Source organism: Diadema setosum, chromosome 7 (assembly GCF_964275005.1).
Source record: "Diadema setosum chromosome 7, eeDiaSeto1, whole genome shotgun sequence".
NCBI classification, from domain to species: Eukaryota; Metazoa; Echinodermata; class Echinoidea; order Diadematoida; family Diadematidae; genus Diadema; species Diadema setosum.
This window is the reverse complement of record NC_092691.1, coordinates 19,575,700-19,591,157: the sequence shown is the minus strand read 5'-3', so window position 1 is coordinate 19,591,157 and position 15,458 is coordinate 19,575,700. Positions and strand designations below refer to the sequence as shown.

The 15,458-nt window shown below is 39.2% G+C and overlaps 1 protein-coding gene across 1 annotated transcript; it reads right to left on the bottom strand.

Annotated features, from left to right (window-relative positions):
• Positions 1-624: 624 nt before the first annotated feature.
• On the bottom strand, positions 625-13,995 carry LOC140231102 (lysosomal acid glucosylceramidase-like). Its single transcript, XM_072311255.1, has 10 exons — positions 13,932-13,995; positions 12,611-12,790; positions 8,637-8,795; positions 7,180-7,313; positions 6,069-6,241; positions 4,154-4,391; positions 3,432-3,653; positions 2,701-2,864; positions 1,935-2,051; positions 625-775 (listed from the first exon to the last, which is right to left on the bottom strand). Exons 1-10 carry the CDS (start codon positions 13,993-13,995, stop codon positions 664-666), a joined length of 1,563 nt encoding a protein of 520 aa, XP_072167356.1. The 3' UTR covers positions 625-663.
• Between the last annotated feature and the right edge of the window lie 1,463 nt (positions 13,996-15,458).

Here is a 15,458-nt window from a genome sequence, read left to right as displayed (position 1 = left end):
TTGTAAGGACATTGGTCCTACATGTACATTTACCAAGGATACACTGTACACGTTCTATGATATTAGCCTTCAAGAAGCACTACATTGATACACATGTGTAAGTATCAAAATTCATGCTGGTACATAATGTATCTCATGTCATTTAACTCGCGTGGTGTTTTTGTTTTGATTTGTTTTTGTTTTTGTTTTTTAGGGGGTGGTCTCAGTAATAGCAACACAATTTATACTTGAGCCAGAAATGTTAGACACTCCAGTTAATGTGTGATTAACGTGACGACAAACTGGTAAAGGTGAATTATATTGATATTTAGTTTTAATAATTCATTCATTTGTTTATTCATTCAATCTTTCATTCATTCATTCATTCATTCATCTATTCATTCATTTATGCACCTATTCGTTTATCCACTTATTCATTTATGTATTTATTTTTCATTAATTGTTCATTTATTCATGTATTTATTCATTTATTTTTTTATTCATTTATTTATTTATTCATTTATCCATCTATCTATCTATCTATCTATCCATCTATCTATTTTTTATTTATTTATCTATTCAAGCATTTTGACTTTAAGGGGAAAACGCATTATACATGGCATACATCACTGCCTTTGTGGTCATGCATGCAGTAGACACAACTTGTTCAGCTGCCGTGATCAGTTAGTTGGTTGGTGACTTCCACAGAAAAGTCTGGATGGAACGAGAAGGTATCTCTGCGTTCAAGTAACCCACAGCTGGGTCATAGATGTGAAGAGGAAACGTAAATTCCTTCCTGTCGGGCCGATTAAGAAAAAAAAAGGATGGAACAAAAATGAAAGTAGACACATGAAACCGAATGAGGAAAATGATTGGGAAATATACACTGTATCTATACGTGTCAGATTCTATGTATACAGTAGACCTAAATAGGAAAAACTAATTTATATCATGCCTCAAACCACGCGGATCTTCTTGCTGCGTTATGCTTTGTTGTGAATTGGCGGATGACAAAGTAGTTATTATCTTATGCAAGTGAGTGAATCCTTTCTGTGAATTCATTCGGCGTGACACCAAGCGGGCCTAATAAAAAGAGATTGTATGTTAATTAGTATATAAAATAACCTTAATTGTATCCACAAGAAAACTAGCTTTTGCCAAAAGTCTCGCCAGGTCACATAGATTACAAGCGAGGCGAGGAGAAGGTTGGCACTGCTAATCAGAAATATAATATTCCTATCAAATACATGTATATTCAACAATCTATCAAAATATTACGTGGGGTTTTACACGTGTATGTAATACTATATCGAAAGCGTGTGTGAATTAATGCTATGACGGTATTGTAAGGACCTCAAGCTATAGACTACTGTGTAAATCGCATCCCGGTACACTGACTCATATGACATAACCAGGATTAGACTTTAAGTGAAGTTTATGGCGAATAAATACATCGTTTTCAAGATTCTTTGGAGGAATATAATTATATAAAACATATCGTGCACTGTTTCGACCCACATGTGAAGTTCTAGATAACTCGGTGACAGATATTGTTCTGTATAATTTCTTTGGGCCTGCGCCCCTTCTAGAATGGTGTTATATTCCTGTCATCTCGGAATCAACAATGTCAACTATATAGCCTCTCGGTGCATGGTGCATTGTTTAACATATCCCAATATAATTTCAATTTCTGATTAGCACAGGTCTTTGCTGCCTGTGAAAACTTCTTAACATAACAATCATGATCAATATTCACCTTATAAGGAGTTATTTTGTTGAGGGAGGAGTTACTAAATACCGGTATATTTCGTTTACGATCGTGGTATAACCCATAGAATTAAAAAGGAAATCCATCCCCCCAAATAAATAAACTTCAACAGGGAGAGAACAAAATTCCCTACAGAACGTTCCAAAAATGACAAAATTGGTTACGACATGATCCGACCTCATCTCACCTGTTCAGAACCACGAGCGCCATGTTACCATCTGGTAACTGGAAAGCGATGTGCTCAACTCGTCTGTCTTGATCGGCCTCAGATCCAACCCGCAGAGAACCAGGTACCACAAATTTACTATAAGAGAATGAGAGTATTGAGGAACAGGAGGAAAAACTGATTCTTATCTATTGTAATCATCGCAGGAACATTCAAACTTTCATTTTATTGTATTATGTTTATTGAAGACGATCAAAAATTGCGTAAGATAAGTCTTTCGCGGAATATCACCGTTTGAAAAGTTCTCTATTTCCATGTTGTTTGACAATCAGTTGGGGTTTTTTTCCCCACTGTCGTTATTGCTCTGCTCGTCGTTATTCTTTCTTTGCATTTTTTTTTATTTCATGTTATAAAAAATCATGATTTACAGTGAACTTCCTTCTTGATGCTTACAACAATCGCGAAAAAAACCCCCTGAGAATAGATAAGAGTCTGTCATGTGGCAAGGGTAGCATATTCTGTGCTATTACTGTACCGATCGCAGGATTACTATTTACTATCAAATATTCCTACTCGTTGTGCTTTTCCACAGCTGCCACTACTAAGTGTAACTACCATTACTACCAGTATTTCTCTTTTTCTTCTTCCTCCACAGCAACCTATATCACCTCCTTTGTCTTATTGTGTTGTAAAGTGAATCAAACGTTATTCATTTCCTTTGATCATCATGACTTAATTATTGTCACAACGATACCGGAAAATGTCGTCAAATGCCATGAAGTAGTACCTGAAGTGTCCCAGGTGGTAGTACATCGGCTGTTTGTAGAACACGTCGTTCTTTGCGTCCACTATGATGGGACTATCGACAAAGTTCCCCACCCAGTTTGGTCCTCCGATCAGGTCCAAGGCTAGGTTCCAGTCGATCCAGCCTGCAACCCAGTTACTGAGGTCCTATAAAACGATGAGATGTATTTATGTACATTAAACTGTACATGTGTTGTTTAGCAGAAGCTTTAATCAATAAGACAGTATAGACAAGATCTCGCACAGAAATGTCGAATTTCGGGTCTTATAACACACACAACATTCATGATTACTTTCTATTTACATCCCAATGCGAATGATGCCTTCGACACGTATAATAAGGCAAAAGTGAAGATTCGAAGAACGCCTTTCTTTTTCTGTGGTCAACATAGAGGCCGTTTGATCTCGCAGCTTGTGTCATGCTGCAGGCTAATTATAGCATCATTTTTTTATGTTTTATTTATTTTTTACTTTTTTTATTTTATTTTATTTATTATTATTATTTTTTTTTTTGGGGGGGGGGGGCAACTAGAAGATCGAGCTAGCACGGAAAGATCTTCGTCGTAGTATTATTGTTATTTGTCCTCAGTAGTAATCTGTTTGATCCATGATCCAAAGGTAAAACAATGTAAAATAAGACTATTTAAAAAAAAATCATTGATGTTGCCTTAATAATGATGGTCAATCCATGTCAATGCAATCAGACATTGTAACCTCAATGATGCTATAGCTGTAGGCCTCGCCCCTCTCCCAGCTGCCAAGAATAACCTCCTCTTCCCTATTCAGATGGCCCTCGCAAGCCTCTGTGGCCAGCATGAAGTAGTCCGGATAGGCGTGGTGCGTCTCGTTCAGGCGGCTGGCATCGACGATCTCGTCCCAATACCAATGAATGCCGATACCAGAGACATAGGCCGCGGCCTCCGCATCCTCCAACACCTGTGTGAACGCATCCCACAGAGAAACAGTGAATATGATTGCAGTCACTATAGAGGCCTACATTTTTCTTATCACAGAGTCCAACAGTACATTTTATTTTATTTATTTATTTTTTTTTACAAATGTCGTACAACAATTTGCAACTCAAAAGAGCAGCTGACGATAATTGATATCTCTCTCTGTTGATATAATCATTAGTGTGAATACACCCTCATAATATTACATTATTAGATGCACATATACACATAAACCATTATTATTATACCTGTGCGACAGAAGAGAGAGAGAGAGAGAGAGAGTCTGCGCACACAAGTATAAACAGGAAATTAAAAGTCTTCGGGTTTTAGCATACTAAGTAATTGCCTACTCAGCACAGTTTAATAGCGTTGAATGATAATGGCTGAATGTAACAACTTCACACGGAACTAGCTGAACCGCTACTCATGCTAGATTAGTGAAACATATTGAGTTCCTATATCACAGTATTGACGCAAGCTTACCACTTGGGCCCAGCGAGGCAGCAAGAATCGCTGGTCGTCCATGATAAGGAGTTTGACGTCGCCGTGACCTCTCTCGTGGAGGGTAGGACCCAGGTCACGCTTGATGAAATCCCGCTGGAGACTCGGGGAAAAGAAGAGGCACTGCCACTTGTAGTTGGGGAATAGACCCGCAGTGGGTTCGTTCCCTCCCGTCAGTGCCCACATCTCCACTTCATTCTCCTGGTAGGCTTCCAAAAATCTGCAGGAGAAATCCACTGAGACTTGAGATTGAGGGTTAGAATATTAAAGAAAGCCGCGGTCACACTGGAAAACTTAGGAAAGTTTAATTTCGAGAACACTTCATGATACGTTATTAAACTTCCAAAAGTTTAACACTTCGAGACGAAGTTTAACTTCAAGAACACTTCGCAGAGTTTGTTCGTCCATTCACACCGGCGGCCAAACTTCTAGAAGCTTCAGTTCTCGACAAGCTCTCAATGTTTAGGTCAAACTTCGAGATATAGAAATTTTCGGGGGTTGAGGAAATTTCGCCAGTTTTAGTTGGAAGTTTCGCGAGAAGTTTTCTGGAAGCTTGCGGTCACACCGGCAAAACTTAGATATTTTAAATTTGGCAAAGTTTTACAAGTGTGCCAGGATTTAGATGCAAAGCCACTTTGGACACACAGGTCAGTTCATGAACGTGCAAATCATTATTAACCAAAAATTCTAAAAATTTACCTTAGAAACATGTTTCTCTCTTACTCTTATAAGTCGTATTGTTTCATATACTGCCCATGTCACTGCACCTTTTCTATAAGATTATAATCACGACGGCGAATTTGATCTGTAGATTGTAAAGAGCACAGGTACTGAGTATATCAACTACATGCATGGAATTGTGAAATGCGCCATACTGTATCAACTCTTTTTATTAGCATCATTATCGCAAATAGTGGTATATTGACGTATATAGCGGAATTAAGAAATTAAATTTTCGGAATTCACTGCTATGTGACACAGTGATTAGTAGCTTTTCCTCGTTTTCCCATAACGATGTCTGTATATTTGGAAGTGTCTATAGAAAGTACACTTGTTTCAAGTTTAAAGGTAAGAAAATTATCTTAATAACATTTCATTTCATAATATCATCACATCTGCACCTTAATTGCAAGAGATCTTCAGCATAGCTTTGACTAAACTCCTTCTGATGGATAGAAGAACTTCCTTGCAAAATTTTGATCAATGACTGAAATGATAAAGTGCTCACGTGCTGTCGGCGACGCCACCACCTGAGAAAATGCAACGTCAACAACACAATCATCTATGATCACGATGAGAAGAACGTTGACGACGATGTAGATGAAGACGGATCATGCACGATGGTTTTAACGAGGATACAAAATGAAAATGTAAATACTATTGAGGGTTACGACAGTGAGGACTGATTATGAAATCAGATGACGCATTGACTGATTGCTTTATATCAGTAATGGAATTGTAAGAAGTGACTGCTTAACCTTATGAAGAAGAAATCCTGTTCTTTCCTCATCGCTCAGCTTTGGAAATATAATCTTTATGGTAGTTACCGCGGCATCTATATCAATACTAACAAAATGTGGGTCGACTTTAAGAACAAAGTATCAAAACCTGCAGTGTTTATCTTTCTAGTTGTTCTCGTTTCTTTGTGGAGCTTGCATGAGGTGGTCCCCCCCCCCCCCCCCCACACACACACACCTGCACGCCATTTTCACTGCTGTAATACACTTTCTATTGGTAATATAGCAAGCGATGAGAAACAAACCTGCACAGGCACATTTTGAAGCTCAAATTGATGGAATGAGCGATTATGAAAATGACGTGTGATGCATTGAAATGACGAAGTCCATATGATCCCATTTTTTTTTTAATCAAGGAGAAAACCCTTTTTATTACATACTTTGCAAAGTAGAGGGCCCACGTCTTGTAGTATTGTCCACCTGGCAGGCCGTAGAGTCGTCCACCACCCTTCATCGCCCCGTTCGTCTTCATCCAACCCGGCGATGACCACGCGCTCCCGATCAAGTTCACATTGCGAGAGCTCATCTCCAGGGCACGCTTGATCATCGGTATCTTAGCAAAACGGAGCAGAAGCCACATCAATTAATTAATCATTCGAGGGAGTGACATTACATAAACTCTGTGGAGAATAAGATTCTCACTAGGTTACTCACAGACAATTACATGTTAAGAATCCGCTGTTAGTTAGATATTCTGTTTTAGAAATTCAAAAGAAAGAAATCTTGGTTCATTTTATGCGACACCATCGAGGAGTTTTTATCGAATAGATCGTCCGTGTACGTACAGTCAGAACCCTCTAGCAATACCCGTAAATTGAACTGAACTAAGAAGAGGGAAAAACATTTCGTTAACTATCTCATGATGGCAGTATAATTGAGAAGTATTCATCAAAATATTGAGGGGAGGTGACCACCTCGATGGTCAAATTTAGTCTCAAAACTACCTGTAGGCCTAGCAGTCGGCTGACTGCTAGAAGAGTTTCAAATCACTTTGAAATAGAATGATAAGCTAATAGATTGGACAGTTAAATTGGATATTAAGATGCACAGGACAGAGTGGATCTTTCGAGCGTATAGAGAGTGCGTTTTATACAGTTTCCAAAGTTAAACGAGAGCATTCGATTCTCACTGATCCACGAAACATGCCTGTGCATCATTAGTTTTATAAGATGGGCCCATGAATACATGAAATTGAACCTTTTTCCCCATAATGCGTCCGGTACACCTATTACAACACTGTACATTCAAGGCTTGAGCCATGCGTTCGGATTTTACCGGACGCATGGCTCAGTGTGGATAGTAAAAATCAATGCATGACGATTGACCAGTCAGATGCATAGATTTTAAAACCCATGTTATAAATCATGATGTGGCATGATTATCTAATAACTGTGCATCCCAAGAGACTATTTTGATTCAAGACGCCTATGATTCAAAGCTTTGTAGGAAAAGGCTATCACACAAGGGAGAAAAAAAAAATCTACACCTCACCTTGTACACAATGTCTTCCTCTACCAGGGCGAACGTCTCAAGCTCGAAGTCGTCCGGTGTATCGGCGTACGAATACTCCCTAGTCGAGAAATCACAGCTGGCCATCGGAACCCGACCCAGGGTGTACTCGATGCCTGTATAAATGTGATAAGAGCACCGCGGTAGAATGGATAAGGCTCAAGACTTTTGAACACCAGACTCTGGGTTCGAATCTCTCTTCCAGTGCTTATCAATGTCAAGTTCGATCTTAAGTCCAAATTCATATCGTTTTTATAACGTAATTGTTTTTATAACATAATATACAAACGTACATCGCAATTTCTTCAGTGAGAGAAATAATGCATGTGAATTTGTACACAGTAAACAACAATAGTTGAAACCTTACAGTAACGATACATTGCAATGGGTGCTAAGGTAATCAAAGTAAATACCAATATGCACTGTGTGAAAAACAAAACCCGGAGGGACTCACTGAAAAGACAATTCTTGTATAGTGTGGGCTCCTCTTGGAAAAAAAAAAAAAAAGATCGATGCAAAAATTGATTGAAAACAGCAATAAAAGTGACACACACAAAAAAGTTTGGCAGCCCACTGAGAGACAGACGGACAAACAGATACACACAAAACAACCAAAAACAAACTATAAACAAACATGAAACGAAACTGGGACAGCAACGAAACGTCCTTGGGCAAGATGTTTAATCCTCTTGATAAATAAAACGGCAATTTATGATTAAAAAATTCATCATCATTATGATTTATTATAATCATCATTATTGTATCCCAAATAATACCATTATCATCATTAAGAGCATCGTTTGATCACTCAAGGGCATTGTATACAGCATACCGGTACTTCATGGATGGCAAAGAAAAAAATCTCATTGCGTTTTAGCGAAACATGATTGTGTATATTAAGGTAAGAGCAGTTTTCTCATTTCACTATATTTAGTTTCGGGGAAGGGGGACAACAAGTAATTCAACTAAAAGAAAATACGTTTTCAAATTTATTTATCTGTAATTTATTACATCATTATTGTGGTTAACAAAAGGAAGGCTTAATAGTCCCTTATAAAATTATATAAGATAATGTACAAAATGTTATATTTCTTGTTTTATACCAAAACTTGTTTGTAAGGGAGAAATACAATTGACAGTGAAATTATTCCCTTTCCCCAGCCACAATCGAACGATAGTCATCTTTTTTCGAACAATAATTCTGCTGTTACTTCCTCATGTTTCTTCGTTTGTTTGTCTCTTGTTCTTTGCTTTTATTTTCGTTTGTCTGTCTGTTTGTTTTAGATCTGAATTCAGGTTTGTTTGTCTTTCTAATGTAATTCTTGTTTCTTTTTCGTCCCTTCTACTTCCCTACTCCCTACTTCTTCTGTGTGCGTTTTTTTATGTGTTTGTTTTGTTTTGTTTTTTCATGGCGACTGACAGCATCAAAGGTTGTTTACCATCTTCAGAGAAGTACGCCCTCAGGAGATTGTCTTGTGCAGGTGCCGACAGGTTGTAAAGGTTGAGTGCTGCCGAGTCCGTGAAGGAACCGCCAAAACCCAAAATGGACTGGTACTTGCGACTTTTGTCCACTGTTATGGTGATACCATCATCCGGTACTAAAGAGAAAAACAACATACAGACACACAAACAAACAAATAAGAAAAAAACAACTAAAAAATCAATGATATGATTGAGAAGGGTTATCTTCAAACAAACCTGAACTACATTTACCACAGATTTCGTGTCTCATTCCTTCCGTGGAAAAGCCTATAATTTTCGATTTCAAGAAAATAAACTTTAATCAATAACGCTATCGGGATGGCTTTCAAAATGTTGTGTATAGTTACCGACTGAAAATACCATATGAATTTGTCATTAGATGAATTTTTAACTGTAATACATCGGTTATCTCATTGTCAGAACTTCAATTCTGCGTTCGTGTTACCGAAAATGCTACAACAGTATTAGCAGTATTATTTTCGAACGGATATCGGAATTTTCAGAACGACCTGATCGGTAGCATGAGGTCTCTAACCTAGTAAGTTGCTATCTACGGCAGATTGTAATATGCCTTTTACCTCACACTGTGACACCACCTTCTGTATAGAAAGGTGCTGATATCCTTTTAAAGAACCAAAAAGTTGACAATGACAGGTGTATTAAACTATCACTCCCTAGGTACTTATTATTACAAAAAATTCCAAGCAGCACAAGAACATCAATCTGCAGAAAATTTGAAGGTCATTGCACTAGAATGCGTGAGGGGAAATTGGCTTAGGAAGATGTTGGTTGCTGCCAGTATTGACATTTTCGCTGGACCTCGAGTATTTTCATTTCATTTCGTTTCATTTCAAGCAGACAAATCCCATCTGTTCTCTCGCCCCAACAGAATGCGGAATGAGTAGACCAGTAGACGAAGATGATGATATGCTAAGAGCGCAGCCCCCCCCCCCCCCCCCCTCCCCCGTTGCTAAAAACTTTTCACTGAAGGCCGTGTCACACCTTTCCGGGCAAGCTACTCGGGCTTGTTGCGAGGAGGGATTTCCAGCACGCAGGAGAATATATTTCCCCGGGCGGACAAGAATGTTCGCGAGTTTCGCACTTGTTTCTTACCTACTAGATGCGTGCTACTTATCTTCTACTTGCGTGTATTCCGTGTGACCTGCCTGAGAGCTTTGAAACCGATCCGTTTTCTGTTACGAGTGACTTACAGGTACTGAGAAGTACCTGCGTTGGAGTTGCCTGCGAAGTGCTGCCGGTAAGGGTCTCCTACTGGTGTTCTACGTGTACCTCTGGGAGCCAACCCCCACGACTCACTCGGACAAGTTTTGAGCATGCTCAAGGCCTTGTCATACCGTATCTGGGGAAGTTTTGCGGCTTGACTTGCGGGGAAACAAATTTGCTACCCGGAGCTCTCCGCAGTTGGTCTGCACCTGACAGTACCTATACCGCGTATCTCACCTGTAGTTGCCCGGAGGTGCGCACGCAAGTCCCATTTAACCGCACCCAAGTTTTGAGCATGACCAAAACTTTTTCCGGGTGAGTCGCGGAAATGCCCGGAGAGGTCCATGCAGAACGCCAGTAGGAGGCCCTTAGCGGCAGCATCTCGCAGGCAACTCCCACGCAGGTACTTCGCAGTCCCCGTATGCAGCCAAGATATTGACATTCTGTGGGACTTCTGCCATTTCTTCAGAGGAATTCCTTCACTGAGTTGTCAGCACCCACGCGACTGGTACACAGGTTACACAGTATACCCACATAAGTAGAACGCGTCCAGCAAGTAAGACACATGCTCTGACTCGCCCAAATCCTTGTTCGCCCTCAGAAATTGTCCGGTATGCTGGAAAATCCACACACACAGCAAGCCCGCGTAGCATGCACGGAAAGGTGTGACAGGGCCTATGGTTGCGGGTAAAGAGATTTGCGTGCGCACCTCCGAGCGACTACGAGTGAGATACATGCTAGGTACTGTCATCTGCGGGTCATCTGCGGGGATCTCCGGGTAGCGTTAGTAAAAATTGTTTTTCACTAGTCGCACGCAAGGCTTGCCCGGAAAGGTGTGACATGGCCTTGAGACGCATTTAGAGAAGTCAAACGCATGTCCTCCAAATCTCATGCAACTTTGCGTTTGATTCACGGTGAAACGCAAAGTTGAGCTTGATTCATGAAAGTCAATTATTATAACTGTAGAAATTTTATAGCAAACACGCATAGTCACCATCATTTTGCTGCCATTTTGTGTAGAATCTGAAGCATGACAGATTCCATGTATTAATAGAGAAAGTCGAATTGTCAAAACATACCACCTCAGGCGAAAGACGATCATAATACATAACTGATTCGATTACGAATGATAGAGAAAAACCCAAGTTCAAGACACAAGCCCATACCGCAGTCACCTTACACGTTTTCACTGAGCAGGGGACGCGGAACATTTGTTCATGTTATGGGGGACTGAAGGACGGGGGGGGGGGGTTCAAATGTTAGTGGTACCCCCCCCCCCCCCGCTAAACAGGAATTATGACGGAACCCTTAGAATTTCATGGTTGTTGTGATTTTCCCCGATTTTCGCTCTATTTTCCCTTTTTACGACAAGCCGAAAACTTACAGCCCCGCAGCCCCCCTCCCCGATTCGCCATTGTGACTTTTACGCACGAAAGTCTAAACACCCCCTCAGCATCTCGAACCTTCTATAATAAAAAAAAAAAAAGAAAAGGAAGAAGAAGCTGAAACAATTTCTTTGTGAAGGTGACTGAACTGTGTTGAACCCCTTTGGGAGATTACAGACATAAAAAAGGATTTTGCACAAGATTATTAGCGACCTTTAGAAGTCCAAACTGTACAGAACATGCCTACCATATTCATGAAGTCCTCAAAAGAGTGGAGGTATATTCCATTGCCCGAATGCATATTTCATTGCTGCATTCTATAAATTCTGATTTACTTTATAGCGAGGTGAAATATCTCCATGTGAGGAGACGTTATATTCAACAGATGTCATTTTCAGGTATTAATCGGTGTTATTTGTCCTCACCTGAACCCATGACTGTCCACTTCAATATGTTGCAGATAACATAGGCACCACATTAGCGCTCTTGCAGCTATGCACATTTACATCATTTGCAGGAAGAAAAAAAAAAAAGAATTAAAAGGAACCCACGATATCAAGAGGCTCCGCGGAAGGGTTCTGGTACGAACGATATCCTTTTTGAAATATCAATGCCAATTGCAATGTGTTGAGTGATGTTATGTGACATACAAATAGTGAGACCCCTTTCCCGTTCCTTCCACTTTTGGGGATGTCACTGCACGCTATAACATAGCACGCTGGAAAAGAAGGAGAAGGACGGATTTGTTTTATTCCTTCTGGTTGTTGTTGGGTGTTTTTTTTAAGAAGAAAGATTTTCACATCAAAGTGATGCATTGGAGCCTACTCATGCTTAAAGGGATGGTACAGTTTTGGTTGTGAAGGGACTTCAGGTTTCTTCCAACGTTCTTTTGATGATTACTTTATTTCTAAGATAATGAGGAAACCTCTGAAGAAATATGAAAGAGCATAGACTTCTATTGGTAAAGAGGAATTGAAAGTTTATTTGATGAAAATTGGTTTTGAAATGGCTGAGATATCCAAAACAAAGTGATCCTAATAAAAGGTAGGACGCACCGAATGTTAGGATCGCATTGTGTTACTTTGTTTCTGGATATTTCAGCCACTTCAAAACCAATTTCATCAAACAAATTTTGAATTCCTCTTAGAAATGTAATATGCTCTTTAAGATTTCATAAAGTATCTCGCGAAATGTTAAAAGCTGAATCCTCACCTCAACCAATACTATACTACTAAATACTGAACTACTTAATACTATAAAGTTTATAATTATGACGTTAAAAAAAATGCTTGATTTAAATCTGTTTGCTTATGTTGTCTTACGAGCGAAGTTCCTGATAGGGTACTCCTCTTTGTCCAAGCGATAGCCCCTCTTGCCAGAAGTGAAGACTACAAAATTTCCATCGTTGAGAGCGTACTCCTCGATGGTGTCGCAGAAATTCGCGGAGCACTCGCAGACGTACGAGCTGGCGTCGGGAAATTGACGAAACACACAGTCGCTGTCTGAGAAAACACAGCGGAACAAGCAAAGAGAAGAGGGAAAGGACACGACTAGTCAATGCATGTAACACTTAAAGTTTGCTCATGTCTGAATTCAGTGAGTTTTGTCGTTGCTTAGGCTGTTTTCTTTTGTAGCAGGCGTTGTTTTGTCAGGATGTCAGTGTTAAGAATGAAATATAAATTATGTTGCCATTATGTTGCGTCGACGGGGTTTATACATCTCTTACGTTTTACCTTTGATATTTTGTTTCTACATTTATGAGCTGCTGACTATACTAGCACTATAGCTGAAACAATATTAACCAATAAGCACACAACCACAAAAGCACAACCCCAACTCAAACTTTTAAGGAAGAAATGGTTATCAAGTGTTTTTTTTTTCTCTCTCTCTCTCTGTATACATTATATATATATATATGTGTGTCTCCCTCCCTCTCCTACAAGAGATTCACTATACGACAACGGACAAAATGTTGAATTTCGACGTATATCATTAATAATACATATTTCTACTAACGAAACGTGACGCCAAGAAAAAAAAAAATGAAGGAGTGAGGATGGCACATGTCTCTCATTTCTCAATGCCAGATTTCGCTGTATGTAGAAGAACATGCATTATCATGTTTTTCTTTTTATCGCATAGTTTTATCGGAGTGTAGTGTAAGACATCGGAAAGAAAACACCATGTGACATTGTATGAAGCGTGGGCACTATTACACACTAGGGATCTGTGGTAAAATGACCGCATGGACGACATATTTCACCGTTGTCAGAATAGGAAAAGAGGGGAGATATCTGTCTCCGACAATTCCGAAGACTAAGAAGGAAAGGCGGTGTTAAAGAGAGTTAATAAATGATAAGAGCAGCGTGTATCAGATTTTGAGAAAATTCATTGTATAGGTGAAGCTGCGAAAATCGATGTAAGACTATCTATGATGAAAAAAAAAAAAAACCACACACACACACACACACAACAAAACACCCGAGCAATCAAAGTGTATACTTCCTTCTATTTGATAGATTGGATGGGTTAGTGAAATATTGATACCAATACACATCACAATACTGATCAGAGTGAGGCGGCATAAGATGTTAATAATCTATTACCTATTATACCCCTCAGCAAACGAGATAATGTATTTACCCTGAAAGGCTTGTGGAACTGACTTTGACATGTGAACCAGTTTGTGCTGTGTTTTATGAACCATATTAATAAGTGATTGCGACAGCCAATTTAATGTCGAGGCAAATTCATTTTCCTCTTATATTCAAACTTTTTATATGTTAGACAAAGATAAAGGAGAACTTGAATAATCGTATAGATACCTTCTCCTGGTGTCATAATCATTTCATATATATATATATATACATATATATTTTTTTTTTTCGAGGTATGATAAGTTGGCGGAGGCAGCTTGCCTTGATAAGATATAGACGTCAGTATCAGTATCAAAATGAAAAAATAAAAAAGAAAGAAAAACACAATTCAAGATTAATATTACAACAGTAACATAGATTATTTCAATGTATCTACAAGTCATGTAAGCAGCAATTTACTTTTGAGAATGTCCGGCAACCGCAAAAGAAAAGGTTACTGCCCGAATATATCAAGAAGTTGCTGGCAGTTTGTGAAAAGTGATATGGAGTTTATATCAACAGTGTCTGGATATTGTCGCACAATCGATACAAATTGCTTATACCAAGAAAGAGAGAGAGAGAGAGAGAGAAAGGGGGGGGGATGGAGTGATAAGAGAATAGGAATGTATCGAGCAATAATTGTCATGCGCATTTTGAGGCACACTGGCTCTGTATTACAGATAAGGGTAATCAGTGATCGAGTGCGTATGGAATCAATCAAACTATATCCATCTGTTCAGAAATCGGGGAACCAAAAGTACATACTTTCAAACATTCAACACATATACTAGTACGCACACAGTTACGCCGAACCAGTAAACAAAAACAAAAACGAAAACAGAACAACAAAATATGCTGTTCACTGTCCAAGCTGGCAATTATGATTAATTGATAGAAACACTAACACTAACATTAATAATAATATACGCATCGTTTCAGGTGCTTGGAATTTCTTCTCTGAACAAAATCAACGCACAATTTGACTTCGTTACAATATTTGATAGTGCAAACAAAGGCAAACTGACCAGAAATAAGTTTTATTAATGATAACAGTACATTAAGTGATCCCAATTAATGTTATTGTACAGCCCGTTTTTAATTACAGGTTTTCTTTTGATCGGCAGATGCATTAAAAAGTAGAAATTTCTCTTGCACGTTGTGTAAGCTACGCTTTTCTAGGTGAAACTAATAGCACAGATGTATCTGGATATGCACTGTGGACATCAGTTCACACCTTTCGATACATTGATTTTTACGTATCGGCTGCTTGTTTTCTGCCGGTATATCATGACGTGGGCGGATTTGTAAGAGACTGTTGCCTGAGAGCGAAAAATGTAGAGCAAGGCGACTTAATACCATCTCGCTCACCCCCCCCCCTTTCTCTCCCTCGATCTCTCCCTCCCTCTCCCCATTTCATCCCAACTCTTCCCCTATATTATTGTTTCGCTTCTCCTTGATAGATTCGCAGAAAAGAAGGAGAAAGGAGAATATAAAAGCACAGAAATCCATCATCAAAATATATTTATTTCATTGT